The 16727-nt window shown below is 38.2% G+C and overlaps 1 protein-coding gene across 8 annotated transcripts in view; it reads left to right on the top strand.

Annotated features, from left to right (window-relative positions):
• Positions 1 to 16727, top strand: part of LOC137278424 (rho guanine nucleotide exchange factor 28-like) — a 252564-nt gene that overhangs the window by 79951 nt on the left and 155886 nt on the right. For all 8 annotated transcript variants that reach the window (XM_067810747.1, XM_067810746.1, XM_067810742.1 and 5 more), the window contains exons 5-6: positions 500 to 790; positions 3944 to 4133. In XM_067810747.1, the coding sequence (XP_067666848.1) occupies positions 500 to 790; positions 3944 to 4133 (481 nt within the window). The remainder of the gene's footprint in view (positions 1 to 499; positions 791 to 3943; positions 4134 to 16727) is intronic.

Below are 16727 nucleotides of genomic sequence, written 5' to 3'. Positions count from 1 at the left end.
GTGTTTCTGAAAATTTTACAGGAGTGCTTATGTCTTCATAGGCAACCCCTTTCGCACATATTCTAAGTGAGTGAGTGAGTTTAGTTTTATGCCGCACTCAGCAATATTCCAGCTATATGGTGGCGGTCTGTAAATAATCGAGTCTGGACCAGACAATCCAGTGACCAACAACATGAGCATTGATCTGTGCAATTGGGAACCGATGACATGTGTCAACCAAGTCAGGGAGCCTGACCAACCCGATCCCATTAGTCGCCTTTTACGACAAGCATACTCACCTTTTATGGTAAGCATGGGTTGCTGAAGGCCTATTCTACCCCAGGACCTTCATGGGTCGTGCATATTCTAAGCTTCCTGGATGATTATTACTATGGTAAACAGAGTTCAATATCTGAAACTATCCATAGTGGTAGAAAGTAGTGGCACAGATAATAGCACTTGATATTTTACTTGTTTACTGCCTGTATGCATGTTCACAGTGTTTTTTCTCTGTTTCCAGTGCATGGTGTTTCTGAAGATGTCCGTCTGAGCGTGTACCAGGTGCATGATGGGAAGACGTCTGCCATCTGCTTGGACACCTTCCACTTCCACTATGACTCTGCCTACCACATGGCAGTGTTTCTCATAGACAGTGTCTACAACACACATGCACTGGATGACTTGGAACTTATCAAATCAGAGCAGTTTGATTTAGCCAATGAAATTGTGTCAACTTTGGATGACAGACTTGTGAGTGCCCTGAAAAGCATCTACCTTCCGATTGGTTGGAATATACTTGGTGCTGATTCAGGTATGTATCTACAGTATTAGTAGTTGTGTTGATAATAGCAGGGAGTGCAGGTCAGAATAAATATATATATGAAACTGATGTCTGTCTAGTTGGCAGGCTTTGTTTTGTTTGGTAGTTGTTTTGTTGTATTACTGTTTGATGCAGCACTCACCAATATTCCAGCTTTATAATGGCGGTCCGTAAATAATCAAGTCTGTACTAAACAATCCGATGATTAACATCATGGGCATTGCTCTAGACCACACTCAGCAATATTCCAGCTATATGGTGGCCAGTGTGGATATGATGGCACGTGTCAGCATAATCAGCAAGCCAGATCATCAGTGCTGTATGTCGCCTCTTACGACAAGCATGGACTACTAAAGATCAATTCCCTTCATACAGAAATATTTCAACTATGGTGACAATCTATTATTATCAAAGTTGGGATCAGATGAACTAGGGATTAACATCATGAGCATCAGTGTAAGTGGTGATGAAGTGCAACCGGATCACGTAATCCTTTCAGTCATCACTTGCAGCAGACATGGTAGCAGAGGTGATTACTTATGTGTCATTGTTGCTACAAGACATGGTGTGTTGTTTATAATATCAGTCAGTGATAATAAATCAAAATGTATGCTGAGGTCATGAAAAGAAGGTCTGAGTTATTAAAACTAACATTAATTTGCTAAACGTTTTGACTGATCAACCTTAGTTCAGTTATAAAGAATGGAACTATGTAATTTTTCTGAGAATTTCTGAGATTTTATAAAATAATCTGTGAAACAACAACAGGGAAAAGCTTGTTTTACTCCACCTGTAACGGGAATGACTAGATCCCATACAGTGTAAGTTTAGATAACTTGTGTCTGTTAATCAACAATGGCTGCAAAATTCAGATCACTTGTACACACCATCATTTGGTAGGGGTACAGTGGGGTGTTGGTTGCTGATCATCCTTGTTAACACCTTGGACTTCGGTTAAAATATATTGAAACTGCTTTGGATGAGAGACCTGTACAAAATGAACATGACAATTGAGTGTACAAGTACCCTGTGGACTTAGTGTAGGGAAAGTGAAAGAAGCAGCTGCAGAATCCTTCACTTGACTCCATCAGGTCAGGGATTTCAACTATCAGCAGTTACAATGATATTTGTCAGTGAGTGAATCCTCTGAGGCAGGATGGTTAAACTTCAGATAAACAAATGTGGTGTTTGACTGTGAGGTCATGGTTATGTGGAAATAATGTTTGCATCTTTGATGTTGAGAAACATTCATTAAAAAAAGATATGACAAACTTCATATTCCATCATAAGATTCCTTGATGAAGCTCTGGTAGACTCTGAAATGAACATATTTTACAGAAAGAAAATCATAGTTAAAAATATGAAATGTACTGAAAAGGATCCCTGAAACTAGAATTTGCTGCATTTTCTAAATTTGCATGGGCTTTCTTGGATATATTTCATTCAGGGTCTATATGACAGACTAAAGCAATGGCATAAAATGCTTTTAGCTATTGTTTACACTGAATGTTATGGTACAGTGGAACCTTGTTAATAGGGATTTCCGATAATCCATATTATCAAATTATGTCCATGCATACAGAGTTATGTCCCCTAGAATACAAGAATCAATTTAAACAGTAACCATCTTGAATGTTTTTCAGCAGTGGATTATAAGAGATGAGTTCTATATTGAGATTAGTATTTAAGTCTATTTCTGTTGCCTTTGTTTTTGCTGAAATAAAATAAGATCTTCCTGGTGCAACTAATCTGAGATAAAACTTATTTATGGTTTGCAGTGCTATGTAATCTCCCCTGATTTGTCATTACTGTGGTTGGCTAGAGCTGATCACCAAAACTAGGGAAAAGCTTTCAGTTTGATCTTCATTAGCGATGAGAAGGTCGAAAGTGGAAGAAAAGAGAGTAATAATTTTGGGGCTGTTTATTGTACTACATATCACTACTACCTATGTTTTATAGAATATTAGGGCACCTAATACAGGCCATGCATTCAGATATGTCCATGAGTATGTATAAAAATGAACGTCACTAAATATATGAAGATGTTCCTGAGGTCTCCAAAGATCCAGGTTGAAATTAGGCTTAGAGATTTTCCTGGGTTACATCTTCTTTTTATTCTGGAGTACAACGTTTCTCATCTTGTTCTAGCCCCATGGTCAGGTAGAACTAAACAGTAACTGTTAACTCTGCCAGTGACATCACAGTGCCTATGACATCACAATGCTCTGACGACTAAATTCATGTTGATGTCAATAGATACAGCTGTCAGGACTAATAGAATACATGCTATTATTAATATATAAAATATTGTTGGATTAACGCAGAAGTGTACAGATACTTATTATACAAAATTGTTGACTGATTTAGAAATATGCAGAGACTTATTCATAACTGTAAAAATATGTAAAGTAATGGCAGTGTGTACATAGAAATTAGGGTATCCTCTTTTATTGTTTTTGATGGAGATAGCTTCGGTCACTTGTGTTTCTGCCAGTCACTGATGTTTTTAGCGAGGATTTTAGTTTTTCTAGTCAATTTCATGATTATGATTATTCATAATGTGTTCGGAAACTGCAGATTTCAAATCCAGTCCACTGAAGTTTTGTGTTCTTGACACTAGTAGCAACTGGTCTTCCCTCCCCTATGTACATGTCACCACAGTCACATTTCAGTTTATACACACAGCCTTTGGGGTGGGATATAGCTTGATTGCACCTCTTACTATTTGCATGTAATAGGGTTTTGCAGATTTTGCAGATGTTAGGCCAACGCTTGTTATAAGAGGTGATTAACATGACCGGATGGTCAAGCTTGCTGACTTGGTGACTTGTGTCATGTTATTTCAACATTATAGATCAGTGCAAATGATGTCACGAGATTATCTGGTTGTATGTTTACAGACTGCTTTCATATTGCTGGAAAATTTCAGAGTGGAGCTTTTGACAACAAATAATTAAACAATGTTCTTGAGATTAATCTTGAATGATCGTTGGGAGTTTCAGGGTTTAAGGGTACCTGACCATGGCTGATAGTAGCATCCCCACAATAGGCTTGTACAATGCATATTTGACTAAATGTTTGACTTAGTGGCGCGTTTATTAGCTGTACATTTCACTGTGAAGATCATATATGTGGTATTTGTAGATGATTCGTGTGAAGACCGTGAGACACTTCTTCATTTTGCGGCTCGCCTTGGCCTAAGGGAGGTAAGCCTATTTCTCCTGGACCAACCAGGAGGAGAGGCTGCTACTGAAATCAAGAATCGCAACGGTCAAACTCCTGCTGAGATTGCCACAGAACATGGATATCATGAACTTGCTGAACTTATCTCAGGGTAGGTACTTTCTCTAGATTTGCCCCGGGACAGGGAAGCCACAATTAAACTTCATGATTGGGAATTGTGATGCAGATATTTGACATGATGTGCACAGATTGTCATGTACTGAAAAAAAACCCCAACCCATAAATTCCTGATGATAACAGTGCTGTACCTTTACCATACATCATCCCCCTGACCAAACAAGAGGTCATGATGACCTAGAATTAGGGAATCCAGGACTTACACGGCTTCCTTCATTTGTGTCTGCATGTAGTTTGATTCAAATCAGACAGCACATCCTTATTACATGGGCTGGGACCCTGATCAAGATCTCATGTTGACTTATGTGTGGCAGTTGGCGAGCACATTGGTGTGTGTGGTAGCTTGCCATGCAGACAATCATGATTTGTTTCTTAAATTGATAAAAATTGATTATTGAACTGAATGTTATGTGAATGTTATTTAAATGCAAACCAGCATATTACACCAGACCAGATTGCGACATTATTTTGAAGTTCACTCACTTATGTACTTTCAGTATTGCATGAAATGTAGAAAATTTTTCAGTTTTGGCACAATTCTGACCCAAGTCTGTTCAGCTGGACATTTTGGACAAAAGATGTCTTAGCGTGATATTGATCATAAACCATACAGAGGCTGGCCATGTCCAAGAACAAAACAAGATGAAATATTTGGAGCAATATAGAGACAATGCATATATGTTTATGTGCTGGTATGTCCGATGGCTACCTGTTATACTCAAGACTCAGTGTGGACATGCTCTGTAGGTGGCGTTATATTCTTTGTCTCTTCCATGTGAAGCTCTGCAAGCATTTGTACTTCTACTTGGGTAATTTGAGTGAAGTAGTCTGTGGAACTGATGGATTTATTGACATGTTTGTGTGCAGCTATAGAGATGATAATTGCTGTGCTGTGGTGTTGGTAGCCTAGTGGTCAAAGTGTTCACCGGTGATGTTATTGATCTGAGTTTGAGTCTATATGCTGTAATGGGTTGTAATGTGTGTGTTTCATTTTATGCTGTTTTTTTCAGTATTCCAACATTATCACAGCAGACATTCAAGTGGGATTCCCACATTGCAACCATATGGAGAATCGAACCTGGGACTTTTGCATGACTAGCAAACACTTAAACCACTTAGCTACCCTGCCAGCCCCGGTTATAAGTTTGTTTATTATTTATATAGTTTTGTATGACACCAGTATCCAGCTCAGCAAGCCCACAAAGGTGCTTGGTTTTCCCTCAATCACTGGATGTCAACCTCATATGTCACATCGTATTAACAATCTCAAATCCCTGGGGATCATACAACCATTTAGGTGCACTGAGTTCATGTGGCTTGCCCATCCCTACAAGCTGCCCAATCGCAGCAGGTGGGCTGGGACACACAGTCACAGTACACTGTCCAAGTTTAGTGCACATTGCTGCTATTAGATGATTGCATGTATTCATGTGGCCAGCATCTGGTCATTAATAATAATCCACCTGATGTGTAAGTAGAATGTTGGTAAAAGTGTCATGCATGGTTCAGTTCGTGTAGATCAGCTGAAGGGAATGATGACAAATTGAATGGATAACTTTTATTTTATTTTATTTGAGTACAAGGGCATTCAAATCTGTGAGGAAATGTTGCGATCCCAAAATACAAGAAGTTGTTGTCCTTAAATCTGTTGTTATTGTACTTCCCAACATCTAATGCCACCAAAAGGTTAACTAAGGGAAGTAAGTAAGATTGGGTAAGGGTAAGTTTGCACACCAACGTCCTCACTCATTCACCCTTTCATCCAATCACAAACTCCACCCTTCCACAAACCCAGCCTCCAGCTAATTCACTCATTCATTCCACCCTCTCACCCTCTCCATCACTCAACTCTAACCCTCTCCTCAACAGGGATGCATGTATGGAAATCTAACGCTCATATCACTTTTACCTCATCACCTCATTTTACTTACCCATTCTCTCACTTTCTTGCTCACTCACTCACTCATTCTCACGAACCCAACCTTTTGTCTTTACTCTCACTCACTAACTCATAAGAATTTGGTTCATGAGGAACTACTAATGTGAATTAGATCTGGCAGGTTTTATTCACTCAGAAAGCTAATTTGCCCTTTTGGACTTTTCACTCACCCACAGACACCTCAACCCACTCTCCAACCCACTCACCAACCCATTCTCCCACTCACCAACCCATTCTCCCACTCACTCACTCACTCACTCACTCACTCACTCACTCACTCACTCACTCACTCACTCACTCACTCACTCACTCACTCACTCACTCACTCACTCACTCACTCACTCACTCACTCACTCCAGTGTATGTACTTCATCTTGTTCTGATGAGGAGGTGAATGAGGTCCAGGAGAACGTGCCCCAACTGTCACTCAACCAGTGGGAGCCCTCAGATCATTGGGTCATTTGCTTCCTCCTGCACATCAAGGTGCCTTCATTAAATCTGTTGTGATGGTAACCAACAGCTACATGATTTACTAACAGTTTCTACATTTGCCCGTCCTGTTGATGATAAGGTTGATTGCACCAAAAGGGATGTTGAATCGAGAATTGTTGCTGATTTGAGAAGAATTTTCTCTGATGTCTCCTAAACCGGCCGTAGGTGTCATTTGGTACATGTTTTTGAAATGTCTTTCGATTTCTTGTCTTGAAGTTTCTTGTTGATATATTAATTCATGATTGATTCATATTTTCAGGATTTTAGTATTTTGAAAATTTGCTTAATATTCCGAAAGTTGATATTTTTTTTTTTAATCTCATTTTCTGGTAAAAATACTCAATTGTTCACAACAAATTTTTTAAGAACTACATTCATGTGATTGATGGGTTTGGGTTTGAACAACCTTTTGCTGGATAAGATGGAAAATGCATTGGTCTTTCACTATTTATTAATTTTGTTAGAAATAATGGACTTGACATTTGACTGATAATACAACAAAGTGTGGGGAAAATTCATTTTATGTGTTCATTCATAGCTTTTAATCTCTTGTGAATATTCATTCAGCTTGTTTTATTATCAAATGTACTTTAGAATATCACTAATGTGAAAGTGTTCCTTCAAGAGTTCAGTCTTTAGCTGAGTGTCATCTCAGTCATTTTGTGCAATGGTGGCGTGGGATACTTTTTACACAGTCACAGGTTAATTCATGTCTTCACTGATGGCATTCAGCCAACATGGACTAGTTCTCTTAAAGGTATGAGAGTTTGTTGTCTGAGTTGTGTCCCTTGATGATGCTATGTAGGTCTGGGTTTGGATCCTGGTTCTCTCAGTTTTATTTCTAGATTTGGCTGGGGGCGATGGGGAAGTCCTGTGGTTAGAGTGTTTGCTCAGCATGCCAAAGACCCAGGCTTGATTCCCCACATGGGTACAATGTATGAAGCTCATTTCTAATATACCCACCATGATTCTGCTGGAAAACTATTAAAAGCAGCATCAAACCTCACTCACTCACTCCAGTTTGTCAGCATCATTTTTGGACTCGTCAGCTCCTCGTCCAAACAGTTTGACTTTCCAGTATGTTCCTGGAAAACTGTTCAAAGCACTGTTAAATTTGACTGCTGTTAGTTTTCCCCTTATGGATACAATGTGTGAAGTCTATTTCTGGTGTTCCCACTGGAATATTGCTAGAAGCATCGTAAAACTAGACTAGACTCACTCACTCACTCCCACTCACTCACTCACTCACTCATGTCATTATCTAATCAAAATGAACATATATAGTTTGAATTTGTTACACTGACAATTCTCTTGAATGAGCAATGCTTCAACGTCCTCATTACTTTTCGTTACACTCCACCACTGAGTCTAACAAAACCTAGTAGAAGGTCGCGTCAGGTAACCTTTGAGCGACTAATGACTGTCCGATCAAACGCGAGATGGTAAAATAGATTTAGCCAATCAGACAATGGCTACTATTTAGGGATTGGAGGGACTTTCAAAATATTCAGGTCACTGAACCTGATCTCTCCACAAACAAAAATCCACATATAACACAGTTATTTATTTGACCTGCAGTATATATGCTTTGGAGTTTCTGTTGACATGGTTACCATTAGCTAATATTTCCGCAAGATAATATCCTTGAATATTGCCGAAAATACTATTTTCAGCGACTGTTTACTCAACGTTGTCATGGTTGTATGTACGACGTGTGCATCACTTGGAAGCAAGCGTACGCTAAATAGCATTCGGAATCGTTCGGGTACGAACCTTTGTGAGATAAAAAAAAGTATGTGCGAATGTGCACGTTCGCGATTTGGTAAGCTGTGTTCTGATTGTTCAATCTCATAGGTTACCAGACGCAACTTCCTGTAAGGTTTTGTTAGACTCAGTGGTGGAGTGAAACAGCACACACTACTAATGTATACAGTTTGGGGATTATTCATGAAACGGACACATAGTATTTCTTAATGTACTAATCTCCCATCATTTTGTGAGGAACAAATTAGTATAATACAGAGAAATGTACCAGTATAAGGCTGAGGCATACTACCCATCGAAAGTTTAGACTCTCTAGTGTAAATGTGGACACTTACTTCAGTCAAATGTTCTAAACTAGATTGTGCGAAACGTTCCATTCTATTTATAGTTACTGTTTACACATGAACTGATGTATTGTACAGCAAATTCATAATGTTGAAAAGAATATTGTCAAAGAGTTCAGAAAATAATGAAAATCAGTAAGAATTGGCAAATTCTTTACACCATACCATAAGACTTTACACCATAACACAGCTGTTCACGTGCATGAAAGCTGTACATGCTTTTTTCAGTTTGATGCATGATCCTTGTGCAGTTCATCTGCATTAAGTTTGCAGTTGGTTTCCCAGGTTAGTGGAGAAATTACTTTTGGATGTAACCATATACAAATGCATAACATAAGCGCCTTTTAGTCGGTCTAAACTTCTGATGGGTAATTTATATGGATGAACACTTACTTCATTCACAATGTCATTTCATTGTGTTAAAGATCACATATACTCTACTGGGTGCAAATGCATAAATCGCTCATTGACATTGTTATAAATGAAACCCCGTCATTAAAACTGCTCATTTCGATCTTTAATTACCTTAAATCGACCTTTTTGTCAACGTGCACAATTCTCAGCCTCGAACAAAATTTCAACCAATCAGAGCGGCGCGTCTCCATGACGTAATAGTAGGTATAGATATGAGGGTTTATGCAGAGTTCATCTACATTTCAGGGGGTAAACTATCTCGTTTACAGGTTTGTACAAACCTGAAATCGCAACAGCTGTTGTGAAAAATGTAAGCTACATATTCTCACAATCTACTATCATATAGTTTTGTCTCCTGCTTTGCCTAGTTTCCGAGTTACAACCCTTGTTTTCATAGAAGATTCTGCCAAAATCACTTGGTGTCGCTAGGTTGTGTAATCCGTGTAAGGTGGTATATACCTACATGTTATTTGTCATCATTCACTTGATGCTCAGTTAATGAATTTATAGCAGGTATAATTAGTGGTAACGCCACTAAGATTACCCGACAAAGGTCCCCATTTGGCATTTCTTGTGTCTTGATCGATCAAAGGATTAACCGATAACACGCTGATTGATTAATTACTTTTATGCAGATTTAAATGGGGACTTTTCAAAAGGTAGTGTTTATGTATGTACATTTATTAATCTGTACTGAATACACTCTGTCATGTCTGTGTCTATGTAAAAACAACACCCTTCATTCAAAGGATTAACCGCCAATACATTGATTGAATGCTCATTATTGGCTAACTAACTTACCTTTTAGAAGAATGACGCACATTATGCAATTAGTTGCCAGGTCTGCTATCTTGGGTGACCAGTGAGACCATACAGCAATGTGAAAAACCTGAAACGATACATCACGTTTTTGTATATTAGACTGGATTATGAGACCAAATATAGAGACGTATATTGACAAGTGGCTACATTCTGGTGAGTGAACGTTTACAAACCAAGTAAATTTAGCAAGTGAAGAAATTTATCGCGCAGTATTTTCACTTCGACCCCGACCTCACTTATGTTATGTTACAGTTTGTGTCATGCAAGCTCCTTTTGGTCATGATTCAAATACATATTTAATGAATGCTATTTAATTTTGTTTTCACCGACATTCAAAATCAAAATTACTTTCTGCTGGTAGTAAAGTATGTATTTTATTGATGGACATTAGGATTTTACATCACATTGCCTATAACATAACAATTTCACTCTTGGAAGCGAGGTGTGGGTTGATATAATATTACTTACGATAATATTGTCACTTCAACCACAACCTCGCTTCCAAGGAAGAAAGCATTATATTCATGCAAAATCCTTTTGGTTCGCAACGTGTAGTAAGCAGTCTTGATTTTTTCTAAACTCAGTGAAACTTGAATTTTCTTTCCTGGAAGCGTGGTAGGGGGCAAACCATCCGATTTAGTATATACCACAGGCTTCCAAAACGCTCACTTCGCACACACAAACAACCAATTTAAGCACAAACTATGGGGTCCGGTGGAAATCTGTGCATAGTGATACCATCACCCGACCCCAAAGAGCAAATGACAGCAACACAACAATTTGGCATGTCTTTGGTGATGTCTAGAAATCAGCAAAATGACGAGCTTCTTACACATTTTCTATGCACCTAACTGAAAATCGTTCCTTCTATGACTGCAGGGCTCTGGCGACAGAGTTGCGTAACCTGTCTGTGGTATCATTTGCGGGTGAGAGAGAAGCAGACGGGTTTTTAGCAACTTTTAAGTGCTTGGTGTTAATTAACCACAAGTTTGTTTTTTTTAAAAAATGGCATTCCGTTTATGACTAACCAGAAGTCTTTCAAATACAGTGGTAAAAAGAGTACCAAAAATTGAGTTTATTCGTTCTTTAAGCTGTTCATGCTATCCTTTCTTTGTTATTCTGCTTCAGTATGCGTCTCAAAGAAGAGAAACATTCATTAAGGTCATCCTACGATTTGCTGAAAAGTTTTATTAGTGTGTTCAAGTAGATTTGTCCTGTATGGCTGTGACTAACTTTGGGGATATTAGTTCTTCATGCTGGTTTGTAGTTTGATGTCTGTGATGACAGCAGTTTGTTATCTGTTCCTGAGCTTCACCATTTACGTAGCGGAACTTGTATCTGTACCTCCGGAAGAACTTGTCGCAGGAGTGACCGATTTGTTGAAATGGCATTGGTAGCGGAACTTGTGCAATGTTGTGTGTGTTGGAGCCAAGCATGGTCCAACATACTGTGATTGACACGGAGATGCAAATCTTTTTGTCAAACGGAACTGTGTTTGCATTCCTGTTACCGATGTTGACAGACAGTGAGAAAACAATGGTCTGTCGCTTCCCTCCAAAGCATTATGGGTAATCATACAAACACTACTACTTGATTCTAGTGATTTCAAACTGGTGTCTGTGTAGCGTCGAAACTGTTAACAGATTTGGATGTATTTTGTGTGCAGCGTACCACAGCTTGTTGTCAAAGGATTTACCTGTATGACATTTGTATGGGCTATTTCCACTGATCTATAATTACACAACTTACTAAATTTAACAAACTGTGGCAACAAGAAGTTCTGCACAGTTTGGGTTGTGTTTTCCTTCCCATGCACTCAGCTGGTGGTCGGTCACAGGGGACTCTAAAAACAAGGATTGGGAAAGAAGTAGAATATGGAGAACAGAACTGTCTAAGGTTGACTTTCATGTGACAAGATTATTTTTAAAGTAACGGCTGCCATTCACTCAGCAGATGGACTAAGGTGTGGTCTGGGAGTATTTTTGATGTCTTGTATAGTTTGACACACCGGAGTGACAGTTCCATGTTTAAACCTTGAGTCAATTCATTCTCTGCCTGATTTCTACCCTGGTCATAATGCGAATGTTCTGTGTTGTTTGGAGGTATGTATACATTTTTTAGATGTTGTATGAAAAAGATATATCTGCGTATGGAAGATATATATCTTACAGAATATATAGCTTTTTATGCTGCATGAAAGATATATACCTTTTTATGATGTATTGTATCGTGGTGTATTTTGTGTATATTGTAAAATGTATGTGTATATCTATATCTGGTAATGTTGTATTGGAATGATATATGTGTATATCATATGGGTTTGTGTGCGTGCATGTGTGTTGTATTCTATGTTATAGTGGAAGGATATATGTCTTGTAATTTTGTATTGGGAGGATTTATAACTTGTAATGTATTAGGTGGATATGTAACCACAATGTTGTACTGAAAGAATTTATAACTTGTAATACTCAAGAAACATATATATCTTCTATTGTTATCCCCTGCAACACTTTTTGAAGGGTGTATTAAAATGTACTCCATCCATCGCAACATATGTCATATTTGGCATTTCACTTTCTTAGTAAAGTAAAAATTCTAGTACTTTTTTTGGTCGAGTCCCATTCGGGATTCGAACCTGCACCCTCAGAGTCAGGCACCTTATCGCCAGCACACAAAGTCAGCCGTCTAGCCTGTCCAGCCACTGCAACTTTCACAAAAATGAAAGTCAGACAACTGGTAGTCTAGGCTGCATAGTTTGTGTACCCCTCCCGGATGGGACTCATCCAAAAAATAGTACTAGAATTTGTACTTTACTACGAAAGTGAAATCCCATATGACATATGTTTGACAGACTGAAATTGGTGTTAGTACTCTGGTCCAGAGCAGAAATTAAAACCTGTTCACTGTTTCATCCCCAGATTTCATGCATAAAAGCCTGCCAAGTTAGAGTTCGATTCACTTATTTTCCCCGAGTGCTGGGGGAAAAATTGGTTTCAACAGCTATGCTGCAACTGTGCTGATAATGCATGCGCAGGGAGTAGGTTCGCAGAGCTTGAAACAGTATGCCTACCCGGGGTATGAGGTCGTGAGGAGTAGTCTAATCTTGGTTGTGTACATTAACAAGTAAATAATCTACTCGTTACATAAAAAAACAAAACATGTTGATCGTGATAAGCAGACTCTGTCATAGAGAAAACTCAAAGTGTGGTTTACTGACACCTATATGTGTGCCTGTATGTCTGTTGATGACAATATGCAATCCACAACTTCAATTACTGACCATTTGCAGTTTGAAACTAACACCTATCAGGCTTAGAAGCCATAAACAAAGAACCGGCTAAGCGCATTGGCAAATGAAGTAGTGGCCAATTAGAAGGTGTAGTTACACATGAGTGCACACCCACCGACCCAAAATATTGCACTTTTGATTTGCGATTATACACTTATAATTTTGTTTATTTGTTTTTTCACAATCACCAATGCATTTTATATATCATAAACAAGTGATTAAATAATGTTTGATTTTTTGGCTGCATGTGAACTTTAAGAATGCAATGAAACTAGGGATAGTTATATAACTGTTTTTGAAGGATGCTGTTTCTTGTCCTTTCTAAGTATGTTGTAAAAATTTCAGATGTGAGGTAATATTAAAACTGAAATTTCTCAGGTTAGAATATTTCTGTCAAGATGTACAATTGGGATGCTAACAACATAACATATTTTGAGGACAGAGAGGTTATTATTATCCAGCATGACCAGTGAACAAATATTTTTGTTTAAGACCTCAGGTAACAGTATCATCTTCCACATTCAAATTTCACATTCCAAGGCCAAAATTTGAGTGATCTGGAGTATGGTCAAGGACATACTCTATTGTGGATAAGTGCAGACAGGGAGACAGTTTGTCTAGATCAGCAGACGGGATTAGGATGTATATTTGGGTTTGAAGACATTAAGTAGATCTGGAGGAGCTGTAAGGTGTTGCAGATGCTGGGAACAAGATGGAGTCTCGCTGCTGGAGCAGGTACAATCACTAAACTCATGTACTTTTACCATGGCTGAAACGCTGAGGTGGATGAAGTGTTTCAGCATCTTTATGATTTGTGAAAATCAGATTTAAAAAGGTATTCTAATCAGTCCATGCCTGCTTTAAAAATGACGTATTGATTTGGTGTACATGCTCTGAGGCAAACAAGTATCAGTCAGTATATCTCCGTCTGTCATGTTAATCTCCCGCCTGGGACAGTAACTGAAATAATACATGTCCTCCTGGACACACACATCAGGAGTGAGCTCTCAGGATGTTGGAAGACTATGGAATATGGTCAACTGGGGGACACATGATATGCTGAAATTGATTTAAACATTTTTCAATGAAATTGTGAGTAAAGTGAATTTCATACGTAAGTCTGAATATATAGAATGAAGTAACTCTTTATGACTGCACAGTGTAACAATGGGCTTAATCTGGTATAGATTCATTAATATTCTATTTTGGATAACTGATCACGACAGACAGAAGATATACGTAGGTTGGTGGAATAGCTTATGTACTAGATATGCCATTTTGATCTAGATTTGAAGGATTACATTTGCACTTTGGCTTTGTTCATCGTAGAACATGTATTTGTATAAATCTTATGGTTTTATACTTTCTGTTTGTTACTTCAAAACCATCTTGCTCTTTTAAATATCCATTCTGCATTATGGGGAATATGTTTAATTCCAGTCAAAGGCAAAATAATTTTCATAATAATCATTCCTAAAGTGTCTCAAATTTCTTTCATTGACACCTCTCTGTTTCTTAGACCAGTTTGTGAACCCATCTATTTAAAGAAGAAGTGATTCAGAAATATTATCAGTGGAGGAATGAGAGTAAACAGCAATCCTTAATTAAAATATGGCTGAAGGACTGTTGATACAGCTCATAGTCCTTATCATTAGGCTTCCTGTGCATTATATCATCTTTCCTCCCACAACACCACCACCCCCACCCTCACCCCCCACCCCCACCCCCGAAATAAAACCCCAAATGAATAAAAAAATAAGAAAAATAATCCAGTGTTCGAACTACAGTAAACAGCCAACAGATTGATTTTGGTGTTTATAGAAATGTGTAGAAATATGTGAGATTGGAAATAGAGGATTAAAAGTATTAATTCACCTGACAAGCCAGACTGTGCCATCCCTCCTTAGACACTTCCATGTATAATACTGATGATGATGATGATGGCTAGTTAATTTCATTTATGTTTCTACAAAAGCAACAGTGTTGAGCATTCCAAAATATATTTTCATACAAGTTCATATTCATGAATACCTTAAACTGACACATGAAAGAACCTCGGCCATTAAAGACATTTGCTAGTCACAGCGTGTAAAACCTAATTTAGACCCATGAAGCAGAACTGTGTCAGGATGACTTCTGGGGGCTATTCCTGACTGCACATTATGTAAATTGATCTCAATAAGAAGTTTTTGATTCAGCGTATCAGTCTTTTCAAAAACTTTCCATGATGCAATTAGATCTGTAATAAGGCCAATTATGCATGTTCAGCAGAAAATACAGATTTAGATCACCCAAGATAGAATGGTGATTCTTTTATTCCAAATCAAAACCAGAATAATGGTAAGTGCTGAAGAAACCTGGTCATTATCGATATTAACCCAGGATGGCTCAAGCTCTGTGTCCACCTAGCAGATATGGTATGAGTATAATGTTTTAAGGTCGATTGGTTGCCGTCCCAGTCCTGCTGCTGTTATCGCAGATGGCAGTATTGGTGGTTAAGACTCTCCAAAGATAAGACGGTGGTGAAGGCTGGCTTCCGGCAGAAGACAATACCGATATTCTCACTACAGAAAGAGGCCATGGTGTAATCCAATCAAATCCACAACGCTAATAACGAGGAGTTTCACCGATTGAACATTATGGTTGTGCCTGTGGCCAGTCTATGAGTGAACAGTTTGATGAATGTGCCGATATTAACGATGGCTAACCATCTATGGCGAACAGGAGAAAGGTACGTGGCAGTGGTGGGACATGTATACTGAGAGGGTTTAGTTATGCTGTGTCCATTTGTACATTGTTTGTCTTCAGGGACACTGGCTTATTTAACCAAGAGAGAGTATCTGTAATTGTACTTATATTTGAGTAATGGGTTGATATATGTTTCCAGTCTGTTTGAAGTTGAGAGGCCATAGTTTGATATATTGCTGCTAAATGTTGATCGTTCAGACAGTGTGTATGTACTGAAGGTTGACAGACAGTTTGTAGGGATGCTTTTGTTAAAAACTTGTCAGTGTTTCATGTTCAGACAGTATGTATTGAAGGATGATAAACTGTTATAAATTGTTTGAATTTCAGACAATCTGTGTGGGGATATTCAGATATATTGTTGCAGAATGTATCTGTTTCAGACAGTTTGTGCTGAAGGATGATAAACTGTTACAAATTGTTTGAATCTCAGACAGTCTGTTTGTAAGCATGGTTAAATATATTGTGTCTAATTCAGTCTGCCTGTACTGAAGGGTAATAGATTGTTAAAATGAATTTCAGATGATCTGGGTTTTTCCATAAAGAAAATCTGTTTCCAGCTGTGATTTTAATGTACTGTTTCAGACTGTTTCTTGTTCAGACCATCTGTTTAAACCAAGAATTAACCACTATAGCGTTGTTTGTAGTTCAGACAGTTTGTATTTGTGGTTTGACATGTTATAAATCTCTTATAAACCTGAAGGTTGATACACTGTTGAGAAACAATCTGTTTCTTGTGGACTTTTACATTCTCATGTC

Source organism: Haliotis asinina, chromosome 3 (genome assembly GCF_037392515.1).
Source record: "Haliotis asinina isolate JCU_RB_2024 chromosome 3, JCU_Hal_asi_v2, whole genome shotgun sequence".
NCBI lineage: Eukaryota > Metazoa > Mollusca > Gastropoda > Lepetellida > Haliotidae > Haliotis > Haliotis asinina.
Note: the sequence above shows the minus strand (reverse complement) of the source record. Positions and strands in the feature narration are given on the sequence as shown.